This window comes from Mauremys reevesii, linkage group 2 (assembly GCF_016161935.1).
Source record: "Mauremys reevesii isolate NIE-2019 linkage group 2, ASM1616193v1, whole genome shotgun sequence".
NCBI classification, from domain to species: domain Eukaryota; kingdom Metazoa; phylum Chordata; order Testudines; family Geoemydidae; genus Mauremys; species Mauremys reevesii.
Genome location: NC_052624.1, coordinates 209842443 through 209868127, shown reverse-complemented (window position 1 = coordinate 209868127; position 25685 = coordinate 209842443). Strand labels below are relative to the sequence as shown.

Genomic DNA, 25685 nt, shown 5'->3' with positions numbered 1-25685 from the left:
ATCCAAAAATGGGAGTTAAGGGAAAGAGAAACTTGCTGATTCTAAAGCTACATGCTATGGAAAACTGCCTCAAATTTGGTCTATGGCACATTAAACACGACTTGTCTAATTTGCAAACAAGTATATGAAAAATTACTCCCAAAGACCTCCAGAATAGTGTCGACTTTGGGCATTTTGGAGAGAATTTTTTTTTAATTATTTCGTATCTGTTCATTCACCACAAAAAAATTTAAATCAGCTTTATAGAGCAACAGCCTGCATGTTCTAGTGTGTCCTAGCAAGATGTCAGTAGCAAAAACAAAAACAAACCAACCTATGAGAAGTGAATAAAACATGATACCAATCTTGACATGTCCGGTTTCTCGCTCTACTGCCTCTCTCCCCTACTGTCCAACAATGGGTAGTTCCAGGACATGCATAGGTAATGGACTAAGAGAGAGGTCTTTACACCTAGCAGACAAAGGCATAACAAGATCCAGTGGCTGGTAGCTGCAATTAAGAATGGCCAAGTAGGAAATAAGATACAACTTTAACAGTGTAGCTTTGGAACAGCTTATCAACAGCTGTGGCAAATTCTCCATCAGCTGGAGTCTTTAAATCAAGACTGTATATCTTGATAAAATGCACACTGTATCTCTTCTCAACCACAAATTGTTGGGCTAGAGACAGGAATCACTGCATGAAATTCTATGCCCGGTGTTATGATGGAGACAAGACTGATCATAATGGTCTCTTCTCACCTTAAAAATCTATCAAATCTATTAAATATACTAGCTTTATGTAACTGCAGCATCTATGCTACAATCTATCAGGATCACATGATGAAAAATTAAATACTGTCAGAAATGAAAACATTGTTCCCCAAAGTATTTGAGGAAAAACATGCAGTCCGTTTTTCTTTATAACCTTGCACAGCAAAATAGCTAGTCTTGTAAACAAACATTCGTCATCAGAATCTACTTTTCAGTTAGTTCAGTGGAAACTGGACCTTATTATAAAACTGAGCAATAACACCTTTAAAGGCATTAGGTGTAGTTTTTAGAAGGTCTTAACATCGAGGGAGAAAATATAAAATAAATTATTAGTCCCAACTATTAAGAGGACAGTTACTATTTTATAAAACACAAGGACAGTCTAAAATATCTGAAGCAGATCTGGCTTTTCCAAATATAGACAGCATAAGCTTTGCAGGATGTAAGTTTTTAGTGCAGCTAAGTAAAACTTATCTTTATGATGATTTTTTATATTTTATTTCATCAAAAAAGATTATTTTGTGATTACAGCAGAGAGCTGACAGTCAGGAGATTCTGGGTGCCAGGTAAGATTTGTGACATATTTTCTACACGGATTTGGACAGCTCAAAAGTAGATATTCCTAATACTGTGTGGAAATTTGATTCTTGTGGGCATAGAGCAAGGGACAGTTTTCAGAAAGGGAAGTCTAAGGTTCATGTTCATCTTGGTACAAATAGAGCCTGTCAAACAAACCTGATTTCATTCGTTGAGATTACAAGTCTGGTGCTGCATAGAAATAAGAGACTTTTGGAATGCATGTGATTTAGCACTGTATGACATTCTGATTAGCACTATACAATGTCATTAGAGCATATGGATTAAGAACAGGCTGGCAGATCTCAAAAAGTAATTGTCATTGGGGAATCAACATTGAATGATGGTGTTTCTAGAGAGGTTCCACAGGAATCAATACTAGGCCTGATGCTAGGCAACATTTCCATTAATATCTCGAAGTCAACATAAAATCATTGCTGATAAAAATTTCAGGTGACACAAAGATTGGTAGAGCCCTGTGCGGATATAAAATTTGTATCCGTATCCGATCTGCAATCCGCATCTGCGGACATCCGCAGATTTGCGGGGCTCTAAAGATTCGTGGAGTACTAAAAAACAATGAAGCCAGGGCAGTACTACAGAATGATATGGATCATTTGGTAAACTGGCCTGTTCAATCAAAATATGTTTTAATACAGCCAAATGCAAAGTTACAGGTTTAGGAACAAAGCACGCAGGCCGTGACTACATAATGGAGGACTGTATCCTGAAAAGCAGCGATTCTGAAAAGGATTTAGTGGTCCTAGTGGACAAGCAACTGAACACAAGTTCCGTGATGCTGGAGTAACAATGGCTAATGCCACCCTTAGATTTATAATCAGAGGAATAGTGAGTAGGAGTAGGGAGATGATTTTACTTCTGCATATGGCATAGGTGAGACTGATAGTGGAATACTGAGTCCAGTTCTGGCATCCGCATTTTAAAAGGGATATTGGAAAATTGGAGGGGGTGCAGAAAAGGGCCACAAAAATGACTGATTTGAAACAACTGGGAAAATGCCTTATGGTGAGAGACTTAGAGAGCTCACTCTGTTTAGTTTATCAAAAAGAAGATTGAGAGTTGACTAGATTACAATGGATAAATACCTTTCTGGGGAGAAAATACTGGGTACTAGAGGGGCCCTCTAATCCGGAAAAAAAAGGCATAACAGGAACCAATGATTGGAATCTTAAGCCAGACAAATTCAGATTAGAAATAAGGCATACATTAACAACAGTGAACGTAATTAACCAATGGAACAATTTACCAAGGGAAGTGATGGATTCTTCATCTTTTGATGTTTTCAAATGAAGACTGGATGCTTTTACGGAACATGCTCTTTAGCCAAACACAATTATGCTTTAGTTAAAAACAATTTATTTATTCGGCTCAATACGGGGTAACTAGGGTAAATTTATGGGCCTGTGATACAGAGGACCTCAGACTAGATGATCTAATGGTTCCTTATGGCCAATCATGTGTCAACAACTGTTCACCCAGTTACTGAAAGAACCAGTGAAAATTGAACAAATGGGTAGTGAAGACGCTAAATCACCTTTTGCTTGATCAACCATCTGCTTTGTGCATGCAACTGGGACATTTACACTTTAAATCTGATATGCATCCGACAAAGTGGGTATTCACCCACGAAAGCTCATGCTCCAATACGTCTGTTAGTCTATAAGGTGCCACAGGATTCTTTGCTGCTTTTACAGATCCGGACTAACACGGCTACCCCTCTGATACGTGACTTTAAATCTAAGTTCATAATTGTATGTGCTTGTTTATACATGAGTCTTGTTTTGAAAATTGACTCCTAAGTGTCATAAAAAAGTCAGGAATTTTTGCACAGGTTGATACTCTCTTTTTTGCAAACAAATGCAGCCATCCACATAGAGAAATGGAGCACATGAAGAGCAACACTTTTACTTTTACTGAGGAAACTGTAGGTGAACCTTGCAGAATGGGAAAAGGTGGTGGCGTATATGAAGTGGAAAATTAATTTGCATATGTCTGATAAAATTTGTGATTGCATAAATGAATGTCACTTTTACTCCTATCACAAGGCTGATACACCACTAAAATCCCACTTGACCCATCTTCCCCACACCACTTTGCAGAGTAACTGCAGCAGCTTTGGGTGTGCAGTGGAGTTTCTCTTGTGTTCCCACTGCATACCCAAAGTTGCTGTAGTTACCGCTGCATAATCACAGCAGTTTCTAGCCATGTCTGCGCACCGTACATTGTGTTTCTATTGCACTTTTGTTTTTCAAATAATGTTTAACAGAGGAACATGGCAGTCCAAACCCTGCATCTCTCAAACTGTTTCCCAGCCGACCAAGTTTTCAGTTTTGTTTGTTTCTACTGTGGTTTGCTCTTACTGAGTTGGAAAAACAACCAGTTTCCAAGCTGTCACATTAGATGGGTAATGGATAAGGACTAAAGAAGCTAGCCAGTCATCCATCCACATTACTGATCTCTTGTAAAGCCTCTAACAAAATCTTGAATGAACCACTGTAATGAATAGTCATTTTGTCCCTTTCTCTCACTGCTCTTTACCTAGCATAGGACTCTGTGTACATCCACAGTAGGTACAGAGTCCACAGAAAATGGAGAAGGAGGGTAAAACTAAACCCTCTGGAGAATAGCCAGCAGCAATGTCAAAATCTCTTGACTGATTTCCCAGGGAATTCTTGATCTAAATGTCAGGAGTGCACATCCCTGCAGCCCAATCAGGACCAGGCTGATACCAGGCATGACAAACTGAGCTACCTATGTGAAAAGACTACACTTTGGTATTAACGATAATAATTTAAACTTTACAAATATGCAAAGATTATAATTACATGAAGGGTAGAATGGTTTTAAGATCTTTTTAGTTGACAAAGCTGAAGTCTAAGCATATTTGCGATCTTAAGACATTTCCTTGGGGTTTGATTGAGATCTTTCATTTTACTCAATTGACATTTGTAATCAGATGCATCTGTCTCTACCATAATAAACAAATGTAGCAACGCTGTACATATGATAAGCAGGACAAGCTTAATTTGGATATAGATATTTTTAACTGTTAATTGAGCTAGTTGTTATCGGGATGTTGTCAACATGAGTCTTGTACAATTGCTAATTTTAAAAAATTCTGGTAGAGCACTTTTTAAATGGTATGATCTGATTTTATTTAATTCTTTTTAAAAAATATAGGTTTTCTCCTGTTTGGTTGAAATTTAGAAGCATCTTTTGGGTGTGCCACAGATGAGCACCAAATATGCTCAGGACGACCTCTCCCCCAGCATCCTCTACCTCTTGCTCTGCTCACACAGGCCTGCTGCCTCTGTGGTTTCCATTTCAGCTTTATTGCTTCTATCAGCGGTAAACACCTTTGTGGAGAGGTTAGGTGATCTTCACCCAGAGCACTGCTTATAGGGGTGTCAGGCTACCACGTGAGCACTGCTGTGCTTGCCACTTGTGCTAGCCTGGTAGTACTGCTGAAAAGGATCTGGGAGTTGTGGTGAATCACAAGTTGACTATGAGTCAACAATGTGATGCAACTGCAAAAAAGGCTAATATCATTCCTGTATTAACAGGAGTGTCGTATGTAAGATGCAGGAGGTGATTGTCCAACTATACTTGGCACTAGTGAGGCATCAGCTGGAGTACTGTGTCCATATTTGGGCACCACACTTTAAGAAAGATGTGAATAAATTGGAAAGTGTCCAGAGGAGAACAACAAAAATGATAAAAGGTTTAGAAATTCTGACCTGTGAGGGACGGTTAAAACAAACAGGGCATGTTTAGCCTTGAAGAAAGAAGACTCAGGGGAATCTGATAACATTCTTCAAATATGTTAAGGGCTGTTATAGAGAGAACAGTGATCAATTGTTCTCCATGTCCACTGAAGGCAGGACAAGAAGTAATGGGCTTAATCTACAGGAAGGGAGATTTAGGTTAGATATTAGGAAAAACTTTCTAACTAAGGATAGTTAAGCTCCGGAATAAGTTTCCAAGAGTGGTTATGGAACCTCCATCACTGGAGGTTTATAAGAACAGGTTGGACAAATACCTGCCAGGGATGGTTTAGGTTTACTTGATCCTGCCTCAGCACTGTGGGCTGGATTTGATGACTTCTCAAGGTTCCTTCCAGCCCTACATTTCTACAAATCTATGAGACAGGAAGTACAACTGACCATCAACAAAACAGTGAACCTGATTGTTCTAAACAAACAAAGTGCTATTGTATACTCAAAGTTAAACAAACTGGGAAAACTAATAGAGAATTTTTCTAATATTTATGTAACAACAACTAAATACAGCTATATACAGGGAGAAGGGCTAGCTCAGTGGTTTGAGCATTGGCCTGCTAAACCCAGGGGGTTGTGAGTTCAATCCTTAAGGGGACCATTTAGGGAATCTGGGGCAAAAAAAAATCTGTCAGGAACAATCCTGGGGACTGGATTCAAGGTCCCTTCTAGCTCTATGAGATATGATATGACAGTTCATGAGGTGCTGAGAGACTCTGGTAATGGAACTCATATGAGTACTTAAGATTGATAGAACAGTTGATACTATTTTTACAAGGGAACGTGGTCTTCAATCTGATTTTAAAAGGACACAGAGCTTCTGCAAGTGGAATTGTGCTTCTAAAAGAACTATCGATAATCAGAAGTGGTTACATCCTAATTTCAAAAAAAACCTTGGACTTAAGAGCCTGAGTCACCATGGGACTTACGCTCCTACTTTTTTCAAAGGGGACTTAAGCAACATCACTTAGGCGCTTTTAAAAATTGTATCCAAATTGCACTTAAAACAGTGGTTCCTTAGCTACTCCCCGTAAGGTGCTCAAGAAGTGGAGAAATCTGTGATTAAAACAAGCTTCCATTTTTGTTGTGATGTGTAAAAAATTATATATTCTAAAAGAATTGTGTGAGAATAGGGTATCTGGGGAGCTTAAAGTCATAGAATCATCATAGAATATTAAGGTTGGAAGGGATCTCAGGAGGTCATCTAGTCCAACCCACAAGTCAGCTCACTTCCCGTTGGACCTCAGAGCAAGTGTATACATTCTCCTTTTTTCCCATACCTATCCTTTTGGAACAAGCTGGACCCCTCAATGCTAGTACTCCAATAATGGGAGTTGTCCCACCAAGTCTCTGTAATGCCAATTCAGTAAATCATAATTTTCTTCATAAGCTCTCCTTATCAAGTTAGCTAGACATTGACCAAAGATGCTCTTCCCAGTATTTGATAGATGGAGCCCTTCCCAGCACAGTAATCCTCTTTTGTGGAAGATCAGCTCATTGTCAAAGAAGCCAAAGGCCTCTCACTGACACCACCTGCGTAACCACGCATTTACTTCCATGATTTGATAGTCCCTAGGCAGGCCTTTTCCTTCAACAGGGAGGATGGACGAGAATACCACTTGCACCCCTAACTCTTTTATCCTTCTTCCCAGAGCCACATAGTCTGCAGTAATCCACTCAAGGTCATTCTTGGCAGAATCGCTGGTTCCCACATGGATAAGTAGGAAGGGGTAGTGGTCCAAGGGCTTAATGAGTCTCAGCAGACTTTCAGTAACATCCTGAATTCCAGTTCTAGACAAGCACTACACTTCTTGGGATTCCCGGGCTGGAGGGCAGATGGATGACTCTATCCCCATTAGGAGGGAGTTCCTGACCACCACCATGCTTCCCCTCCTCTTGGGAGTGGTGGTCATGGAACCCCGATCCCTAGGACAATGCATCCCATGCCTTCCGGTCAACAGGGTCTCCCAATCCCTTTACTCAGATGACTCTTACAAGGTATTCTCAGAAGTAGACCCGTGCAGAGCCTGAAAGCTGTTGCTTACCTACTCTCAATCTGTCTAGAATACATTTGTATAGGGAGGTTGTGGATGCTCCTTCACTGGAGGTTTTCAAAAAGAGGCTGGACAGCCATCTGTCTTGGATGGTTTAGACACAACAAATCCTGCATCTTGGCAGGGGGTTACACTAGATGAGCCTTGTTATCACTTCTAACCTTATGACTCTATGATTCTAACAACAAGATTATAAGGGAGAAAAAATTAAGAACACTTGAAGTACAAGAAAGGTGACGGGAGTTGCGAGCACCAAGAAGAAAACACAAGTTGCTTCCTAGTTATGTTGTGTATTCTCTATCCTCCCAACCACCCTGTTTTTATCTCAGAAACCCTATTGGCCATATCTGGCACACTTACTCAAGCCGAGTAGCACCTTATTCCACAAGTATTTCCACTGAAATTAATGGGACTATCCACAGATTGCTACTCAATGTACACCATCAGAATCTGATCCTATGAGATTTTCAGCCTACTCCATAACTATGCAAGATTATTTTGGCTGGAATTAGCTGTGTAAAAAATATAAATTTGAGGAAATCCCAGTCCCTTCCCAACTTTGTGGTTTGCCTCTTCATCCATAATGGTCCAAACCAAACCCCCACATACAAGCATCCCTGAAGCTGGATCTGAATTTTTCCAAGTGGACATGTCTAATCTTATTGTGCAATGACACCTGTAAGACCTTTAATTTGTAATACTTCTAAAAATGAGGCATTTTAACAGTTAGAGGAGAAGGAAGACGTTCAACTATATTACTATTACATCATTTTGGGATTTTTCATATGTTCTTGTACTAGATTGTTCTTTAGCTGTGCTGGACATAGAAGCAGCAGGAACATCTCTCTCTGAGTGTTGGCTAACGTCCCATAAACCTTGTCTGAGTAATAGTGGTGACACATTTCAGAGTAGCAGCTGTGTTAGTCTGTATCCGCAAAAAGAACAGGAGTACTTGTGGCACCTTATGTTCTCTCTTGTGAGTCTCCCATTTTTTGATTACGTTTAATATTCATCTTTATGCTGATCGAGTAGCATATGGCAGATCACTCAGATCAGACACAGGACACATACAAGAAAAGGGAGTGTGGTCTTTTGTTTTGCTAAATTAATTTAGGGTGTGTGAAAATTGCTTGTTTGACAGCCATTAGAAGGAAATTCCTCAATTTAGCCACAGGACAAGTGCATTATGTGGAGAGACTGTGCAAGCTACCTCACACCACCTCAACTCGGATATGGAATGACATCTGGGAACGAAAGGATAAATCAGTCTCCATGCCCAATCCTTCCTTGGCCTCTCTACCAAGAGTGAGATCAAGAATGTCAGTCATGATGATGGCTTTTGTGTCCATTTGTATGTGGTGGACTGAAGCAGCCAGAAAATTACTTGTGTGTTTTAATGGAAAAAGAAAGGTTGGAGGAATTGCAGCGACAGAGTTGTGTAGAAGTGTAGTGAAACAAACTCTCTCCCCCTCCTCTCTCTCCAGCTCTGCTCCCCTTCAGCAGGTGCAGAAGGTACTGAATACAGCAGAACTGGTGCAGGTGAACTATACGGATGGGGAAGGAAAGTCCATGCAGAGGATCTACTTCTGAGGGGCTCCCTTGTCTGCTAGTGCTGAGAGAGGTTTGTCAATGGGACCGGGGGTGGGGGTGGGGACACAGGACCAGGGCTACATGGATAAAGCCCTGTGCAGAGGAACCCCCATCCCAATCCCCTTCATGTAAGAGGAGATGCAGGAGCTACTTGCAGCTCTGATATTTAAAAAAAAATAGTGTGGTGAATGTAAAATGGGATTATGTGTTAATGTGATGCTTTGAGGAGGTTAAGTTTCTGGAATCACTGACTGTATCAGAGTGTGAATGGCATGACCTGAAAAACCCTTACCCAATGTACTGAGCATAAAAGCAGAGCTGTGCAGTTACAGCTGTGCTGCTTGCTGACTGATGTTGGATATAATCAAATGAAACCCTGAGAACAAGACATTCAAGCACTAAATCAGTTGTTTTACTTTTGTTTCTGATCACAAACACCTCTTGCACTTCCTGATTTTATACCCCTGGCCACTTGGATGTAGGTAGGTACACACACACGATAAAACACAAGTATGCTCGCATTTTATCATCTTGTGCTTACTACAATCTCTAGCTAGTGTTAAATATGTGGGCCTGATCTTCTATTACCGTACACCATGCGTAGTCATTTACACAAGTACTGTTTTGATTTGGTAGTGTTTTAAATTACACCCACTTTGCACTGATATAAAAAACTACACATGGTGCAGCATAATAGGGACCCTGTGACAGGATGGACTTGACCCTGCCCCAGAAAAGGGCAGTGGAAAGGGTCTTCCAAGCTGTCTAGAGAGGCAGCTTGGGATACAACCAATCAGGGCCCAGCATGTTCATATAACGAGAGCTGCAGGGCCAACATGAGTTCAGTTTGCTGGCAGGGACCAGGCTAGTAAGAGGTGCTCTTGGCTAGCTGCTGGGGCTAAAAGGGCTGGACAGATCAGTTGCTGGCAGAGAATGGGGGAGCCCAAGAATAGCACCTGCTTTGCTGCTGGGACTCAACTAAGGGGGAGTGAGGAAGGAGCTTCTGGCTGGCTGCTGGGACTCAGCTAAGATGGGCTACAGGGTAGTGGCCCAGGGAAATGTAGAGCAGCAGTTAGTAAAGAGATGCAGCACAAAGCTGTTATACTTAAAGGGTCCCTGGGCTGGGACCTGGAGCAGTGGGTGGGACTGGGTCCCATTCCCCCAACACCAGCCACTGGAGGAAGTGACTATGTCCTAAGGAAGGAAATTAGCACTGTGGCACTTCAGGGAAGGGGGCTGACTCAGCAAGGAGCTGTGGTCAGCAAATTGAGTCCAAGAGGGGTGGCTCAGCAGGAAGGCTGGGGTCACTGAGGACTCAAGTAGAGGCAAGGAGTCCCCAGAGAAGAAGCCCTCGGGGCGCTGCTCAATTCCAGAGTAGGAGGAACCTTGCAACCTAGCTGGAGCAAGCGAGGGTACCGCAATGGGGCCTGTAGGACTGTTTTAGAAGACTGAGCCCAGGGAGCGCTGCAGAACGTTGGAGACTCTGTAGACTGTGTACCCAGGAAGGGATTTTTTTGTGCCTGCAGTTTTTTTTTTCTGCTCATGGCGTCCCTTGTGCTTGTCAGGTGAGTCTTTGTTGACTCAGCCCTCCAGCTGATTCGCACACTCACCTGAAAAGCCTAAGGGGCACCATGAGCAGAAAAAAAAACCTGCAGGCGCACACACACTCGATCAGGGGGTGCTTGCGAGAGGTGGGTGCCACCCCTTTACAGACCCAAAATCTCCAAGCAAAAGAAAAGGCGGTCGAAAGTGGTGGTGGTAGGGCTCTATCCATGCTTCTGTACCTTCCCAAATGCCTCTTCAGCTCTCAGGAGCTCTCCAATAGTCAGAAAGATTTCCCAAAACACTGTAATCAGCCTGGAACATGCTGGCAATCACATAATTAATCTTGAAGCTTATTATAGTTTTGATAACAAATACATGTATTTCCTGTGTGCATGTCATTTTTAACATGCTTTTAAAACCATACAATTTCATATTTAAAAGGCTCTCCTATAGAACATAAACGTGCAAATTCTATATATAATGCACTCAAAGGCCAAAAGCCACTAGAAAGTACTCTTGGTGCTTTGATCCATCCCCACCCACCCCTTTTTTGAAGTCTCAGTTTATACAGACACGCATATTAATCCCCTTCCAAAAATAATCTTGTGCAGAATAACACTGCAGTGACCTGGTGCTTAGTGTTACCTTAAGGCTTTTTCTGTAGTTTCCAATGGTTCTTTCGCAAGGTGGGAACAGTTTGAATTTCTCAGTAGCTCAGTGGTCTGAATTCACCAGTTTTACCATTTTTTTTCATCTTCATTGTGATCCCACCATGGGCCAAACTTCAGTGAACTCAGCAACCTGAGGAGGTGCTTGCTGGTGTCCATGTTTTGCAGTAATTCTAGTTCTGCTAATGAATCTAGAGTTATTTTATAACATGCATCTGACGAAGTGGGTATTCACCCACGAAAGCTCATGCTCCAATATGTCTGTTAGTCTATAAGGTGCCACAGGACTCTTTGCTGCTTTTACAAATCCAGACTAACACGGCTACCCCTCTGATACTTTATAACAATAATATTGCCCGGTAGTCAGCGGCAGAATAAAGTTTAGATTGCAAATCACAAAGTACTGCATGTCAACTGTATAGGAGTAAACAATACTAAAGCCCTATACTCTGACAGTAGCAGTCACCACCTAACACATGCATAATTTTGTTTCCAATTTTTTCTTCATTCCAATTACTTAAAAGCCTCTGCTGCAATGGAAGGTGTAGTTTCTGCTGCTGTTTGTTTCTTACGCTCATTTATAAGACACAGCAAACCAGATGCATTATATAAATGTTTCCATCATTAACAACTCTGACAGTTTCTAAACAGTGTCTAAAAGGATGATCAGGTAAGGGGAAATTGTTGAGTTCAAATATAACTTAGTGACTTGCCACATGGCTCAAAATCTTTCCACCCCTCCACTCCAAAAACCCAATCAGACAAGTAGCAGTAATCTGACTCCCAGTGCACTCCGGGCTGTGCTCCTGGCTCTTAGAGCTCTGTCTTCACTGCACACCATCCAGGGAAGGAATGAGTGACAGACCAGCAGCAAGAAGCTGGGTGTAAGTGTCTTGCTCTTACTAGGGAGCTAAGCCTGAGTTTGTTTAGTGGACTTGAGATGTTTAGAAATTGCAAAGGTAGTGCAGGTAGGCATGGGTGGTGTGGGGAGGGGGTTTGTTCCTGATCTTTTGTAATCAGATGTATTTATTAGAGAGTATTCTGACTGTATTTTTCCTGCCACTTTTAGAGCAACGAAGGAAGTCTGAAGAGGGGCAAAGTGGGGAAAATATAGATCTCCTTCCGAGCCAATGCACTCAGCATCTCCCAGCCCGACCCCAAACCCAAGCGAGCACTCACCCAAGCGCTTCCCTGCTTTCCAGCTTGGCTCGGCAAGGGCTGGCCGGCCAGCGCGACTTGAAAGAAATTAGCAGGCGCCGGCACAAGCCGTTCAGAGCAACAAACCCCGCTTTGTTCTGGGGCCGGGCTGGGAGTGCGAGTTGCAGCCAGAGGCCAATCGGCCGCCTCCCCCCGGAGCGCGCAGGGGGCAGAGCGGGGGCTGCAGCGCCGAGAGGGTTAAATTTCTCGGCGCGCCTGTTGCCGGTGTGAAGCCAAGGCAGCTGCGGCTCTGGGGGTGGAGGGGGCGCTGCAAGTGGGAGCGCCTCGTCTGCCCTCCCCAGTGCCCTGCACCCAGGAGCCCGGCTCGCGTTGTCTTGCCCCGCTCCCCGCAGCCCCACCTCCTCCCCGCTCCCCGAGCAGCAACCCGCGAGCGGCGCCTTTCACGCCGTCCCCGACCATCCCCGCCGGCCCGGCCGGGGCTGCTGGACTGGGGTCCCCGCTCGCTTGTGAGTTGCGCTCACCGCCCCGCGGGCAGCCGGGGGTGGGTTCCAGAGCAAGGCAGGGCCGGGGAGGGATACTCGGCCAGGACAGTTGGTGGTGGCAGTGGGGTGAAGCCGCCCCGGTATCTGGGTTAGCCCCTCGCTGTCCGGGAGAGAGGGGGCGGGGGGGTGTTTTGTCCGTGTGCAGAACGTGAAACAGGAACCACCCGGGGCTGCGAAGTGGTCACGGAAAGGTCAGAGGCGATGCACTGTCTTGCACCCGTTTGGACAGGGTCCAAAAAATACCTTCCTCTGGAAAATGCTGCAAGCCAGGGCCGCCCAGAGGGGGGAGCAAGTGGGGCGATTTGCCCCTGGCCCCGCAGGGGCCCCCACGAGAATACAGTATTCTATAGTGTTGCAACTTTTTTTATGGAAGGGGGGCCCGAAATTGCTTTGCCCCAGGCCCCCTGAATCCTCTGGGCGGCCCTGCTGCAAGCTGCCTCTTAAATACACCAGTCGGTATTTTAGGGTCCGGGGCTTGTTGCAGAAAGTCACTGCCTCAGTGGCTGCCTTTCAGATTTTGCTTCTGAAGAACCCTAAGAGAGTGATATAGTATTTTTAAGCAAGAGTGAGCTATGTTCTTTAAAAATCCCCCTCTGCTGTTTTAGGACCTGAGTTCTAATCATCCACATTTTCCACAGCATTTAGTTTAACAGGTGACTTGAAAACACGGTGGAGATGTTGCCCATGAAATACAGTATTTATTATTACTCTCTTCTGCGTGTACAGATAAGGCTTCTGCTTGTCTGCTCTCTGCACTCTTAACCTGGACAATTGTCACTTGGAATCCCGAGTCAGGTGCTGGGGAACTGTATTGCTGCAAGTACTATGGTGGGAATGGGCCAGCAGGGGGTGGGCTATCTCCAGGGCAGCACTATCCATTTTTCCTCTCCTCCAGAAGGGAAATGGCTAGAGGAGGGGGTTTCATTCACTCTCCCAGGGCTTCTTAAGCCAGGGAGCTGCAACCACCCTCCTTTTCTTTATGTTCTTATGCTGTTTTTCGCTTGTAATATGGGGTCACTGTGAGGGCTGCCAACTTGCTAATCACACAAAAGGGAATGCCCCTGCCCTATGCCTTCTCTGAGGCCCTGCCCATGCCCTGCCCCTTCTCTTAGGCCCCGCCCCCATTTGCTCCATCCCCCCCTTTCTCAGTCACTGACTCTTCCCCACCCTCACTCACTTTCACCGGGCTGGGACAGTGGTTGGGGTGCAGGAGGGAGTGTGGGCTCTGGGCTGGAGGTGCAGGCTCTGGGGTGGGGCCAGGGATGAGGGGTTTGGGGTACAGCAGAGGGCTCTGGGCTGGGGCTGTGGGTTGGGTTGTGGGGGGGATGAGGGCTCCAGCTGGGGGTGGGGCTGGGGATGAGGGGTTTAGGGTGCAGGAGGGGACTCTGGGCTGGGCCAAGGGATTGGAGTTGGGGTGCAGGGGGGTGAGGACTCTGGTTGGGGGTGGGGCTGGGATGAGGGGTTTGGGGTGCATGAGGAGGCTATGGGCTGGGGCAGGGGGATGTGGTGTGGGAGAGGATGCGGGGTCCCAACTTATCGCGGCTCCAAGGAAGCGGCTGCCAGGTCCCTACAGCCTATAGGTGCAGTGCCTCTGCAGACACCCCTCCCCCCCCCAGCTCCCATTGGTCACTCTTCCCGGCCAATGGGAGCTGTGGAGCCGGTACTTTGGGCAGGGGCAGCGTGTGGCACCTCCCTGACCATCCCAGCACCTAGGGGCCACAGGGACCTGGCAGCTGCTTCTGGGAGCAGTGCAGAGCCAGGGTAGGTAGGGAGTCTGTCCTAGACCCGGGCCCTGCTGCGCTGCAACCAGACTTTTAACAGCCCGGTCGGTGGTGCTGACTGGAGCCACCAAGGCCCTTTTCGACTAGGCATTCTGGTCGAAAACCAAATGCCTGGCAACCCTAGTTACTGTCTAGAAAAGATTGAGAAGCGCTGCACTGGATGTTTCCATCGAACCAGGCCATAGGTTTGGTTTGGCTTATAAATTATGGGTTATTTTCCCCCGAAGAACTACAATACACATGTGTTCCTTGCAAAATTGGGTTGAATTACATTTTGAAACCAAAACAAAATTGGTGAGAAAAGCCTAGGACAGCATGCGCTTGCACTGCTACAGCAGCTGACTGTCTCACAAGTTGTATGCAGGGTAGTTGTATATGTGTCCGTCCCAGGATATTAGAAAGACAATGTAGGTGACATAATATCTTTTATTGGACCAACTTCTGTGGCAAGAGAGACAAGCTTTCAAGCCATCCAGAGTTCTCCTTAGACATCCAATGTCTGTCTGAGCTGCTGTGCCACAGCAGGTCTCAGGGTGCTCCAGCTTGCTGTACAGATGACTGTTAAAATATTTGTGAGATTCACAAAATATTGAAACAAGTGACACATGGAGTATTGTTTGTAATAATCCTGCATTTGCTTTGTTTGCTCTGCTCACTTCTAATCACTGACATAATTTTCGTAAGAAAAGGATGAATTTTTAAAATGTAAGTGAACTTTCTTAGTGCCATCTTTATTAGTAGTATTGCTTATAGTAATGCGTAGAGACCGTAATTCAGGTTGGGACCCTATTTCACTAGGTAGGTATATAATAAGGCCTGGTCTACACTAAAGAGGCGGGATCGATGTAAGATATGCAACTTCAGCTACAGGAATACCTTATCTTATTTCGACTTACCTCCCGTTCTCATGGCGCGGGATCGACAGCCACGGCTCCCCCGTCGACTCCGCTACCGCCGCTCGCTCTGGTGGAGTTCCAGAGTCGACGGGCGCGCATTCGGGGATCGATGTATCGCGTCTAGCTGAGACGCAATATATCAGTCCCCGATAAATTGATTGCTACCTGCCGATCCGGCGGGTAGTCTGGATGTACCCTAAGAGACAGTCCATGCCCCAAAGAGCTAACACTCTAAATAGACCAGGCAGACAAAGGACATGAGGGAAAACTGAGGCATGAAAGTGTGAAATGACTTGCCCATGGTCATACAGCAGATCAGTGGCAGAGTGAGAAATAGAACTGATGTCTCTTGACTCCCAGTCCACTGCACTACCCTCTAGTCCAGGGGTCGGCAGCCTTTCAGAAGTGGTGTGCCAAGTCTTCATTTATTCACTCTAATTTAAGGTTTCGCGTGCCAGTAATACATTTTAACGTTTTTAGAAGGTCTCTTTCTATAAGTCTATGATATATAACTAAACTATTGTTGAATGCAAAGTAAATAAAGTTTTAAAAATGTTTAAGAAGCTTCATTTAAAATTAAATTAAAATGCAGAGCCCCCCGGACTGGTGGCCAAGACCCAGGCAGTGTGAGTGCCACTGAAAATCAGCTCACGTGCCACCTTCGGCACCCGTGCCATAGGTTGCCTACCCCTGCTCTAGGCCATAATGCCAATCTTTTTAGTGATCACAGTTCACATTTCAGTGTCATAGCTACACTGGCACATCCATGCCCATAGGATGTTAAAGGAGAGATGTGTGTGATGGCCGTTATGCTGGCTGAGACACCCAGGTCCTCCAGAGCAAAAAGCATGAGCAGCTCCAGCATAAGTAAAGAGTTACAGCTCAGTAACTAAGGGTTGTAACAACTCATATCCTCTGTGGATCAGCACAGAGGGGAACCAGTAACACACTCATTAGCGGGTTACATGTGCATAAACAAAGCAAACACTTAAGATAATACTTGTAAAAATATAGATGAAACAATACAGGGCTACTTTGTTTTTCCATGAAGCTTAACAGGCTGGAAATTCACCTTCTCTTGATAAACAGAGCCTGACTATTCATTTGTGTAATGCCTTAATATAATACTTGGCTCTTAAATAGCACTTTACACTTTCAAGACCTTAAATAAACATTAACTGAAAAATCCATAAACACTCTTACCCTGATTGCCAGTTTACAACCTGCCCTTTGTAAGGATTTCAAGGCCAGAAGGGACCAGTGTGATTATCTAATCTGACTTCTGATATAACATAGGCCATAGAACTTCCCCAAAAGAATCCCTAGAGCTGATCTTTTAGAAAAACATCTAATCTTGATTTTAAAATTGTTAGTGATTGACGTTTGGTAAATTGTTCCACTGGCTAATTACTCTCACAGTTAAAAATGTGTTCCTTATTTCCAATCTTAATTTATCTAGTTTCAATTTCCAGCCATTGGATAGTGTTATATCTTAGTCTGCTAGAATGAAGAGCCCCTAATTAAATATTTGTTCCCTATGTAGACACTTATAGATTGTAATCGAGTCACCCCTAACTCTTCTCGTTGTTAAGCTAGATAGATCAAACTCTTTGAGTCTGTCACTGTAAGGCGTGTTCTTTCCTCAGTCTCGTGGCTTGCCTCTGAACTCGCTCCAATTTATCAACATTCTTCTTGAATTGTGGACACCAGAAGTTACTCCTGAGGGAATTCTGTGGCAAAAAAATTAAAATTCTGCACACAATATTTTAAAATTCTGCAAATTTTATTTGTCAATAAATAAGTGTGGAGGCTCCAGCATGGCAGTGGGGAGCACAGGCCACCGACTACACAGAGATAGGAAATGACCCTGCACCTCCCCTCACCCAGACATGGACTCGGCGGTAAAGTTACACCTGACCCTGACATAGTGCTAGGACCAGAACTGTCCCAGAAACACCCCAGAGGCCTGCCCCTCCGTGCCAAGCACACTAGATGTAGGCAGGCAGGCTCAGCCCAGGAGGATCCAAGTATGGAGGGACTTAGTGTAGAGAGATCCAGGTGTGGGGCGATAGGGTTCTGTGTGGGGCAGTCGGGATGCAGGTGGCTTGGTGGGGGGTCTGGGTGCAAGAGGGATCTGAATGAACAGGGGCTCCTTGGGGGGTGGTTTCTGGATGCAGATAAAATGGGTCTGTGTTGGTGTGTCCAGGTGAGGGTGTTTGGGGCTCAGCCGGGGGGGTATGGGTGTGGAGTGCTCAGCGGGGGGGTCCAGTTGCTGGCTTGGTGGGGTGCAGGTCCAGGTGCTGGCTTGGTGGGGTTCAGTGGGGTGGGAGTCTGGGTGCGGGGGGGGCTAGTCAGGGTGGTCCAAGTGCAGGGATGGGGGTTTGAATACAGGGGTTGATCTGGGTGCAGGAGTGGGGTCCAGATGCAGGGAGGGGGGGCTTGGTGCGGGGGTCTGGGTGCAGGAGGCTCTGGATGCAGAGAGTGAGGCTTGTTGGGGTGTGGGTTTGGGTTCAAGGAAGTCAGTGGGGGTGGTTCTGGGTGCAGGGCATGAGGCTTGGCAGGGCAATATGGGCATGAGGTGGGTCTGGATGCACGGGGGTTGGGCAAATGGGGGAGTAGCTCACCGTACAGTGACCCCTGTCCCCCACAGCTGAGGGGTGATGGGAGCAAGAAGCAGGAGTGCAGGGCTTCCTGCAGCTAGGGAGGTTTCTGGAAGTGGGTCTGACCCAGCCCTGCTTCTTCTTGCAGCGGAAGAGGAAGTCCCATCCTCTGCCAGCCAGGACTAGTATCTGAGCCTGGCACAGGGTAGGAGCCATTGGCCAGGACCTCCCTAGCCCACCCCCCCTCCCTAAAGATTACCACTCTGCTGGCTGTTCTGGGCCCCCAAAACAATGCATCTGCGCTGCAGGGGAATGGCACATGACCAGTCTTGTGGCTTCCCTTTGCTTCCCTGTCAGAAAGTCATTTTTCTGTGGGGAAGCAAAGAAATCTGTGAGGGACATGAACTCTGCACATGTGCAGTGGCACAGATTTCCCCTAGGAGTAAAAAGTGGACACAGTATTCCTGCTGCAGTGCCAAATATAGAGGTAAAATAACCTCTCTACTCCTACTCAGGATTCCCTTGTTTATGCGTCCAAGGGTTACATTAGGCCTTTTGGCCATAGCATCACACTGGAAGCTCATCTTCATCTGATTATCCACTACGACCACAAAATCCTTTTCAGAGTCCCTACTTCCCAGGATAAAGACCCCTATCTTGTAAGTATGGCCTACTGTCTTTGTTCCTAGATGACATTTAGTCATATTAAAATGCATACTGTTTGCTTGAGTCCAGTTTACCAAATGACCTGTCCTCTTCATTATTTACCATGCCCCCAATTTTTGTGTCATCTGCAAACCTGACACATCATATGCCCTCTGATGTGCTACTGTAGCTATGCCAACAGGTACATTTGCCAAGGCTTTGCCCCTTTCTGCCAACTTGTGCAGGAGTGGGGGAAATGAAGTGCCTGCTGCCCCTGCGTGCTGGAGGCAATAGTACAACACACTGGTGCAAGGGAATAAGGAGGCACTTCAGGCCCCCTTACATTCCACCAGCATACAGGACAGGCCACAGTGCCCTCTATCTGACAGGAACGTATTTTTATTCTAATTTTACAGAGGAGGAAAATTAAACACAGAGTGGTTGTGACATTGCACAATGACTCGAGAGTAAATCCAAGGTGAAGACTAGGAGTTCCTGTCTCCATGCACAATGCACCAGACTGTTGCCAGGGAGGTAGTATTTGGTTGGATCTGTGTTAGAGGTAGGCCAGTGGTAGAAGGTGGGTTTAAGTGACAATCTGGTTTAGGGTTCAAATTCACTGTTGATTTCATAAGCTGTTTTTGTGAACATTTGGCCATTTTGAATGATAGAAATGTTGCAAGATTAGCTGTTGCATGATTTCCACAGTCTTAGTGTGACTAGGTGTATTGCGCCTTTGCAGCTCTCTGACGGGGAGCCCCGCGGTCCTACTATACCCCAACCCAAGAAATAGCGAGCTGAGAGGCGAACAGCAGCGAATATGGATCCTCCAAGCTTGCCTAAAGAGGAGTCTTTAGAACAGCTGTTTTGGAAACCACAGGCACCAGGTCCTCCAAGGGCTAGAGGGGTCTGCAACAGCCAGTCAGGCCCTGGTGGCCCAGATAAAAGGAACTGCAAGGGCCTTAGCTCTTCAGTTCCTGGCTGGGAGCAGAGGGGAAAGGAAGGGTGCTCCTCTCTGACCACAGGAGCTTGGGGGATAGCCAAAGATTGTTTTCTGGCAGTATTTTGCAAAGCTGGGTTTGCGAGGAGAGATAGTACCTAAGAACATTAACCCAGGGATAAGGATGAAGTTAAAAGGCCTGGTGGAAAGAGGCAGCAACTGATTGACTCAAGCAGTGTGTGGCTGCCCTGTGTAGGGTCCCTGACCTGGGTTGGAACCCAGAGTAGTGTGCAGGCCTGTGTTCCCCCACAGGTAACATGGCATAAACCCCAAGAAGGGGACAGAGTTTGTTTGGGAGCCTGAACAAGTGGCTGAATTTAAAGGACCCAGAGCCACTGCTGAAGACCCTAGTGAGGGCCAAGAGATTATTTATTGGACTCTTTAATACCCTGGGAGGGGTTCACTCAGACTTTGTGACTTGGACAGAGGTCCAGCCACTGAACACCCACCAAAGTCAGTCTGCAGGAAGCACCTGAGAGAAGGACTGCAGTACTCAGGGGCGGCTAGACCCCCAGCGCACAGCAGGCGCGCTGGGCGGGCCGCTTCTCCGGGGCGGCCCGGGCTCCGAGCTGCGCTCTGCATGCCTGCGGGGGGCCGGACCCCGGACCGAGCGCGAGCGGACCGCAGGCATGAGCGCGGGTCGGGGTCCCGCTCCGCGGCCAGGGCGAGCTCCCGCAGCGCAGCTCGCGCAGGTCCGCGGCGGCCCGGCCCCGGCCGGCTGGCGGGCTGGCCGGGGGGCCGCGGAGCTCAACGAAGAGAGGGAGGGGCGGCGACGCAGAGGGCGACGGCGCAGCCGGCGCCGCGGCAGTACTGCATCCAGCCCCAGGAAGGTGCCCAAGAGGTGAATTCTTCACACCGTGGTTGAAATCTTGTGAAAACAATCTCATCTGGGTCTAAAAAAGAAAAATTTTGTCCCATTCTTGTTTGGGCCCTGATTGAAACCAAAACTATAGGTGCTGGTTCATGTCTGTGTATCCAGCATTTTAAAGGGGTTTAAGGTTCCAGTTTTGCTTCATCTCTTCATCTGCTTAATCTTCATTGCTTCCGTGGGTAATTGTCCCAGGGAAATGCAGCAGTAAATAGTTAAAGAGAAGCAGCAGGTGGCTGCTACTTATAAGGTCCCTTGGTTGGGACTTGGAGTATTAGGCATGCCTGGGTCCATCTCCCCCGCCCACACACACACACTGGCCACAGGCGGAGTGGCCAATTCCCTGAAGAAGGGGAGATTAAACTAGCCCAGGGAAGGGGCTGAAGATCTAGGAAGAGGGGCCGCATTTGTGGGACTTCTGTTACAACACACCCTGAAGGGAACTGAACTGTACAGAGTGATTCAGCTGGGACAATAGGTGAACAATCTCCAAGGAGGAAGCCCTAGGGGCACTGCTCCATACCAGAGCAAGGACAATTTAAGACTGAGCCCAGGGAGGGCTGCAGGAACAGACCCACTGTAGGTACTTGATAGGCCCTGTTGAACTTGTATCCAGAAGGGATCTGTTTGTTGTTTCACAACAACAGAGGGCTGTCACTGAAATCTACCAAGTAGTTTAACTGCCAGCAGGGGTCACCACAAGCAGAGCAATGCAGAGGGAGTGCAGGTATAGACACACACTCAGCCAGGACAGGTGCTCATGTGAAGTGAGTGGGCCCTGCCATACCTCCCCTGAGAGCATCAAAACTGCACTGCTGAGAAATTCATGGTCATGTGTGCCTCTAGCGCTTATGAAGATACATAATGCATTCTTTCAAGTGTAAGTGTTATTAGGTATATACTATGGCTCAAATTACCTTAGGTAACCAGTTATCAAATTCCTCCATCCTTCCACTTGAAATTCTGCTCTGAGTTGTAGCAGTTCAACATTTTTATTTTCCTTTGTTTAAATAAAGAAAAAGAAAATCTTGTTTGCATTCCTTGGAAACTCATAAAATGCTCCCTTTTTGGTTTCTTCTCAGTTTATTAATACTAACAATAACTCTTGTCCAGTAACCCACTTTCATAGGTCTTTGGGCAGGTAACAAAAATGTAACTCATCATGAAGGCAGTGTAGCCTAGTAAATATCAGTGCTGGTGCACAGTTGAACCCAATGTGGTACTTTCTCCCCCCCCACCCACCCACGGCTCTCCACACTACTTATACAATAAATATCACTACATCTCGCTCCTCATCCTACAAACAGAGCCCAAAAGAAATTGAATGTTTGATTCAGGGGACAAAATTTAGGATTTCTTGTATTCTCCTGACTGACTTAATTTTACCCAATGTCCATTCTGAAGAAATTGTCCTCTGTGCATAAACATGTTGTTTCCTATTGACACAAAATAATATTTCAAAAAGAGACTCCCTTATAAACCCTTCTAGGGCAACTTCCAAAACTGTTGCAGTTTGGGAAATTATGATTTTGATTGGGCTCTTGGCCTTTTATTGAAATATTGTATAGGTGCTGTAAAAGTACAAATTTGCATAGAAAGGCAAGCTACCCATAGAATAAACACAAGGGACAAAGGGACCCCTGAAGTTAATAGGGTTTTACAGTATGCAAGTTCAATGCAGACTTTGGTGCAACTAGAAGGACAAACCTACTTAGTTTAAAAAAAACTATAGGCTTCTTTACCTGAAACTCCATCTGTTCAGAGAGACTTTCCTTATCAAACACAATGACCAGTTGCCCTGTGTCCTTTAGACTGCAGTATACTAAGAACAGGACCTCCTGAGCATGAGTGATGTTTCTTTATGAGGTCAGTCTCTCTCGCAATGCATATCTTTATTATTAGCCCCACCATAGAGTGCCCAGTGTTGCTGCCATCCCCAGAAGGTCAGCCAGATAATAATGCTATGCAGCAAAATCTAAGGCTGACTTGGTGACTTCTGATGCAGATTTGTTTTCTTTTTCAGTAAGTGTGGACGTCTGTGTAAGTGTGAGAGCATCATGGTGGCATTTAAAGGCGTCTGGACTCAGCCTTTCTGGAAAGCTGTTTCAGCAGAATTTTTGGCCATGCTAATTTTTGTCCTTCTCAGCCTTGGCTCTACAATCAACTGGGGTGGATCTGAAAAGCCTCTGCCTGTAGACATGGTCCTTATCGCTCTCTGCTTTGGACTGAGCATTGCAACCATGGTGCAGTGCTTTGGACACATCAGTGGTGGCCATATTAACCCTGCTGTGACTGTTGCTATGGTCTGCACTAGGAAGATCAGCCTTGCCAAGTCTGTCTTCTATATTGTTGCCCAGTGCCTGGGTGCCATAGTAGGGGCAGGAATTCTCTACCTTGTCACACCCCCAAGTTTGGTGGGAGGCTTGGGAGTTACTATGGTAACAACTTTTGCTCCTTAAAGTAGAATAACTTTTTAGTGTCAGGTTTAAACCCAGAAAGTAGAAGTGATGGTTTAAGTGCATTGCTGGTTTATTTACAACTCCTGTATGTGGCTTAGATCTCTCATTAGGATGGGTTTATGCTGAGCAATTCTTTTACAGAAGATTTCTCTTCTAGAATTCCCCCAAATCTGGTAACAGCAGGTAATGTTAATCTATGTTCACAGTTTAAATATACATGCATGAAATACAATCTCAAGAAGAATTCTGAAATTAATTCTATGCCATTATGATGGTGATTGAAAAAACATCAATTTAAAATGACACACTTCTGAAATAGATTGTGCCTTAGATTTCCACTTTGTTCTAAACTAATAAGGAATGCCATCAGTTAGCCCTGTTGCAGGACTTATTAAAAATGCACTTGAGCCACACGCTGTTTAATTTTTAATTGAAATTTCAATTAATTAAGTCAGGGCTAATTAATGAATTTATAATTGAATAGTAAATTACAGTGCTCCCAAGAAAAAAAGTTGTGCAAGTTTAAGTGCAGCATTTGCAAATTCGATATGTAATAAATGCAGTCTAGCTTTGAAGTTCTACATTAAAATACAGTAAGAACTTTCTTGGTCAGTCCATCAGTAATTTTCCATGGCTGTCAAAAAAAAAAGTGTAGAAAATGAATCCATACCTTTCCAAAGTACAGTGTCGTTTCATCACTCTGCATGACTAAACATTTTAAATCACAAAACAATTAATATTTGTAGTAGCTTTTTGAACTGCAAACTCACCTTTGCTTCATCTTCGGGGGTTGTTTCTTTTTCCAGGTACATGGAGATCTTTCCGCTGGCCATGGACTCCTGGTGGAGTTGATAATTACATTCCAGCTGGTTTTTACTATTTTTGCCAGCTGTGATTCAAAACGAAGCGATGTCACTGGTTCAGTGGCTTTAGCAATTGGATTTTCTGTTGCAATTGGACATTTATTTGCTGTAAGTTAATGACTTCTGTTTAAATAATAGAGCCCTTCTTCCACTGTCCCTAGTCCAGAACTAGGTGGGAGCTCCAGGAGCCTTTAGAGTTGTAATTCTTTAGTAGCCTGTTGGGGATCCATTGCAAAACCCATTGAAGTCAGTGGGAGGCTTTCTATTGATAGGGCATTGGATCAGGCCTTTATCTGTCTATATATATGTTAATTTTGTTAATTCTGTCACTTCACTAGAAGGGTGACCTGGAGAATGATAATATAGTCTGATACTACAAAGGTGGGCAGGAATACAAAATCAGAAATGGCTCAAAGTGGTTTGGGTGACAATACAGTAACTCCTCACTTTATGTTGTAGTTATGTTCCTGAAAAATGCAACTTTAAGCGAAACAATGTTAAGCGAATCCAATTTCCCCAAAAGAATTAATGTAAATGAGGGGGTTAGGTTCCAGGGAAATTTTTTTCACCAGACAAAAGACTATATACACACACACACACACACACAGAGTATAAGTTTTAAACAAACAATTTAATACTGGTACACAGTGATGATGATTATGAAGCTTGGTTGAGGTGGAGGAGTCAGAGGGTGGGATATTTCGCTTACTGCTAAATGATGAAATAGCAATTGGCTGAGCCCTCGAGGGTTAATTCTCTCACTCTACAAGGCAGCAGGAATGAGGGAGATATACGCATTTCCCCTTTAAGTACACTGCTTTGTTAATTAGATCAGCTTGCTGAGACCACAGCTGCTGCAAGCTCCCGCCGTCCTGAGCCCTGGTGTGTCCCCCCTGCTCTATGGAAGATGGGGTGTGCAGGAGCAGGGGGGAGGGGGACACCCTGACAGCCCCTCCTCTTCCTTCCCTCTCCCCCACACAGCAAGCAGGAGTCTCAGGGAGCAGTGCTCATGGCAGTGGGGAGAGGGACAGCTGCAATTGCTAGCCTGCTGGGCAGCTGCAGCACAGGGAACTTAGGGGAGCGGGAGCTGATGGGGGAGCTGCCCGTCCACCCTGGTTACAAGCCCCCACCAGCTAGCGGTAACGGGCTGCTCTTCCTGCAAGCAGTAGACAAAGCAGGTGGCTGCCAAACAACGTTAGAAGGGAGCATGTTCCCTAATTGATCAGCAATGTAACAATGAAACAACGTTAACTGGGACGACTTTAAGTGAGGAGTTACTGTACTGCATTACAGCAAATGACGATAGTAAATGGTTGAATAATGTTCTAATAATAGCAATAATTAACGTTTTATTTTTACTGTAGATCAACTACACTGGTGCCAGTATGAACCCTGCTCGATCATTTGGACCTGCCGTTATCATGGGGAAATGGGAAAACCACTGGGTAACTGCTTTTATGCTTCGTTTACAATAGCAATAACCAGCTACCAAATTATATTTTTTTCTTCATTTGCTCTTCTTATTCTTCATAATTTTCCATAAAGACAATCACTGAGAGAGATGGCCACTGACCTGCCACAAACTTTACCATATTGATCTATTCTTTGCCTAAAGTACAAGTCTTAAAGTTGTGCTCGGTCTGTCCTGTGTGGGATGAATTGTAATTGCCTAGTGTGTATTTGGAGGTTGGGTTTTTGAGGAGGCTGCAAGCATGGAGAGAGAATCAGGACATGTTAAAAACAAAAAAACTCAATGTGATCAAAAGAATTGTTATTGGAAAGAAAGATACTTTGAACTTGACTGCAAACCCCTCAGTCAAGCTGGTGAGTAGTTACTCAGGTAATCCACTGGCTTCACATTTTCTAAATGCTTCTAAAAAAAGCAGGCCAG

At 45.3% G+C, this 25685-nt stretch overlaps 1 protein-coding gene across 5 annotated transcripts in view; it reads left to right on the top strand.

The window, feature by feature from the left end:
• The first annotated feature begins 8739 nt into the window (after nucleotides 1-8739).
• The window catches only part of AQP4 (aquaporin 4), an 81821-nt gene continuing 64875 nt past the window's right edge, over nucleotides 8740-25685 (top strand). For 3 of the 5 annotated variants that reach the window (XM_039525739.1, XM_039525740.1, XM_039525736.1), the window contains exons 1-4: nucleotides 11780-11866; nucleotides 22496-22910; nucleotides 23738-23902; nucleotides 25159-25239. In XM_039525739.1, the coding sequence (XP_039381673.1) occupies nucleotides 11835-11866; nucleotides 22496-22910; nucleotides 23738-23902; nucleotides 25159-25239 (693 nt within the window). In that variant the 5' untranslated portion in view covers nucleotides 11780-11834. Of the gene's footprint in view, nucleotides 8801-11779; nucleotides 11867-18474; nucleotides 18619-22495; nucleotides 22911-23737; nucleotides 23903-25158; nucleotides 25240-25685 lie in introns of those variants that run through there. The other 2 variants (XM_039525738.1, XM_039525737.1) reach the window with 2 other exon arrangements.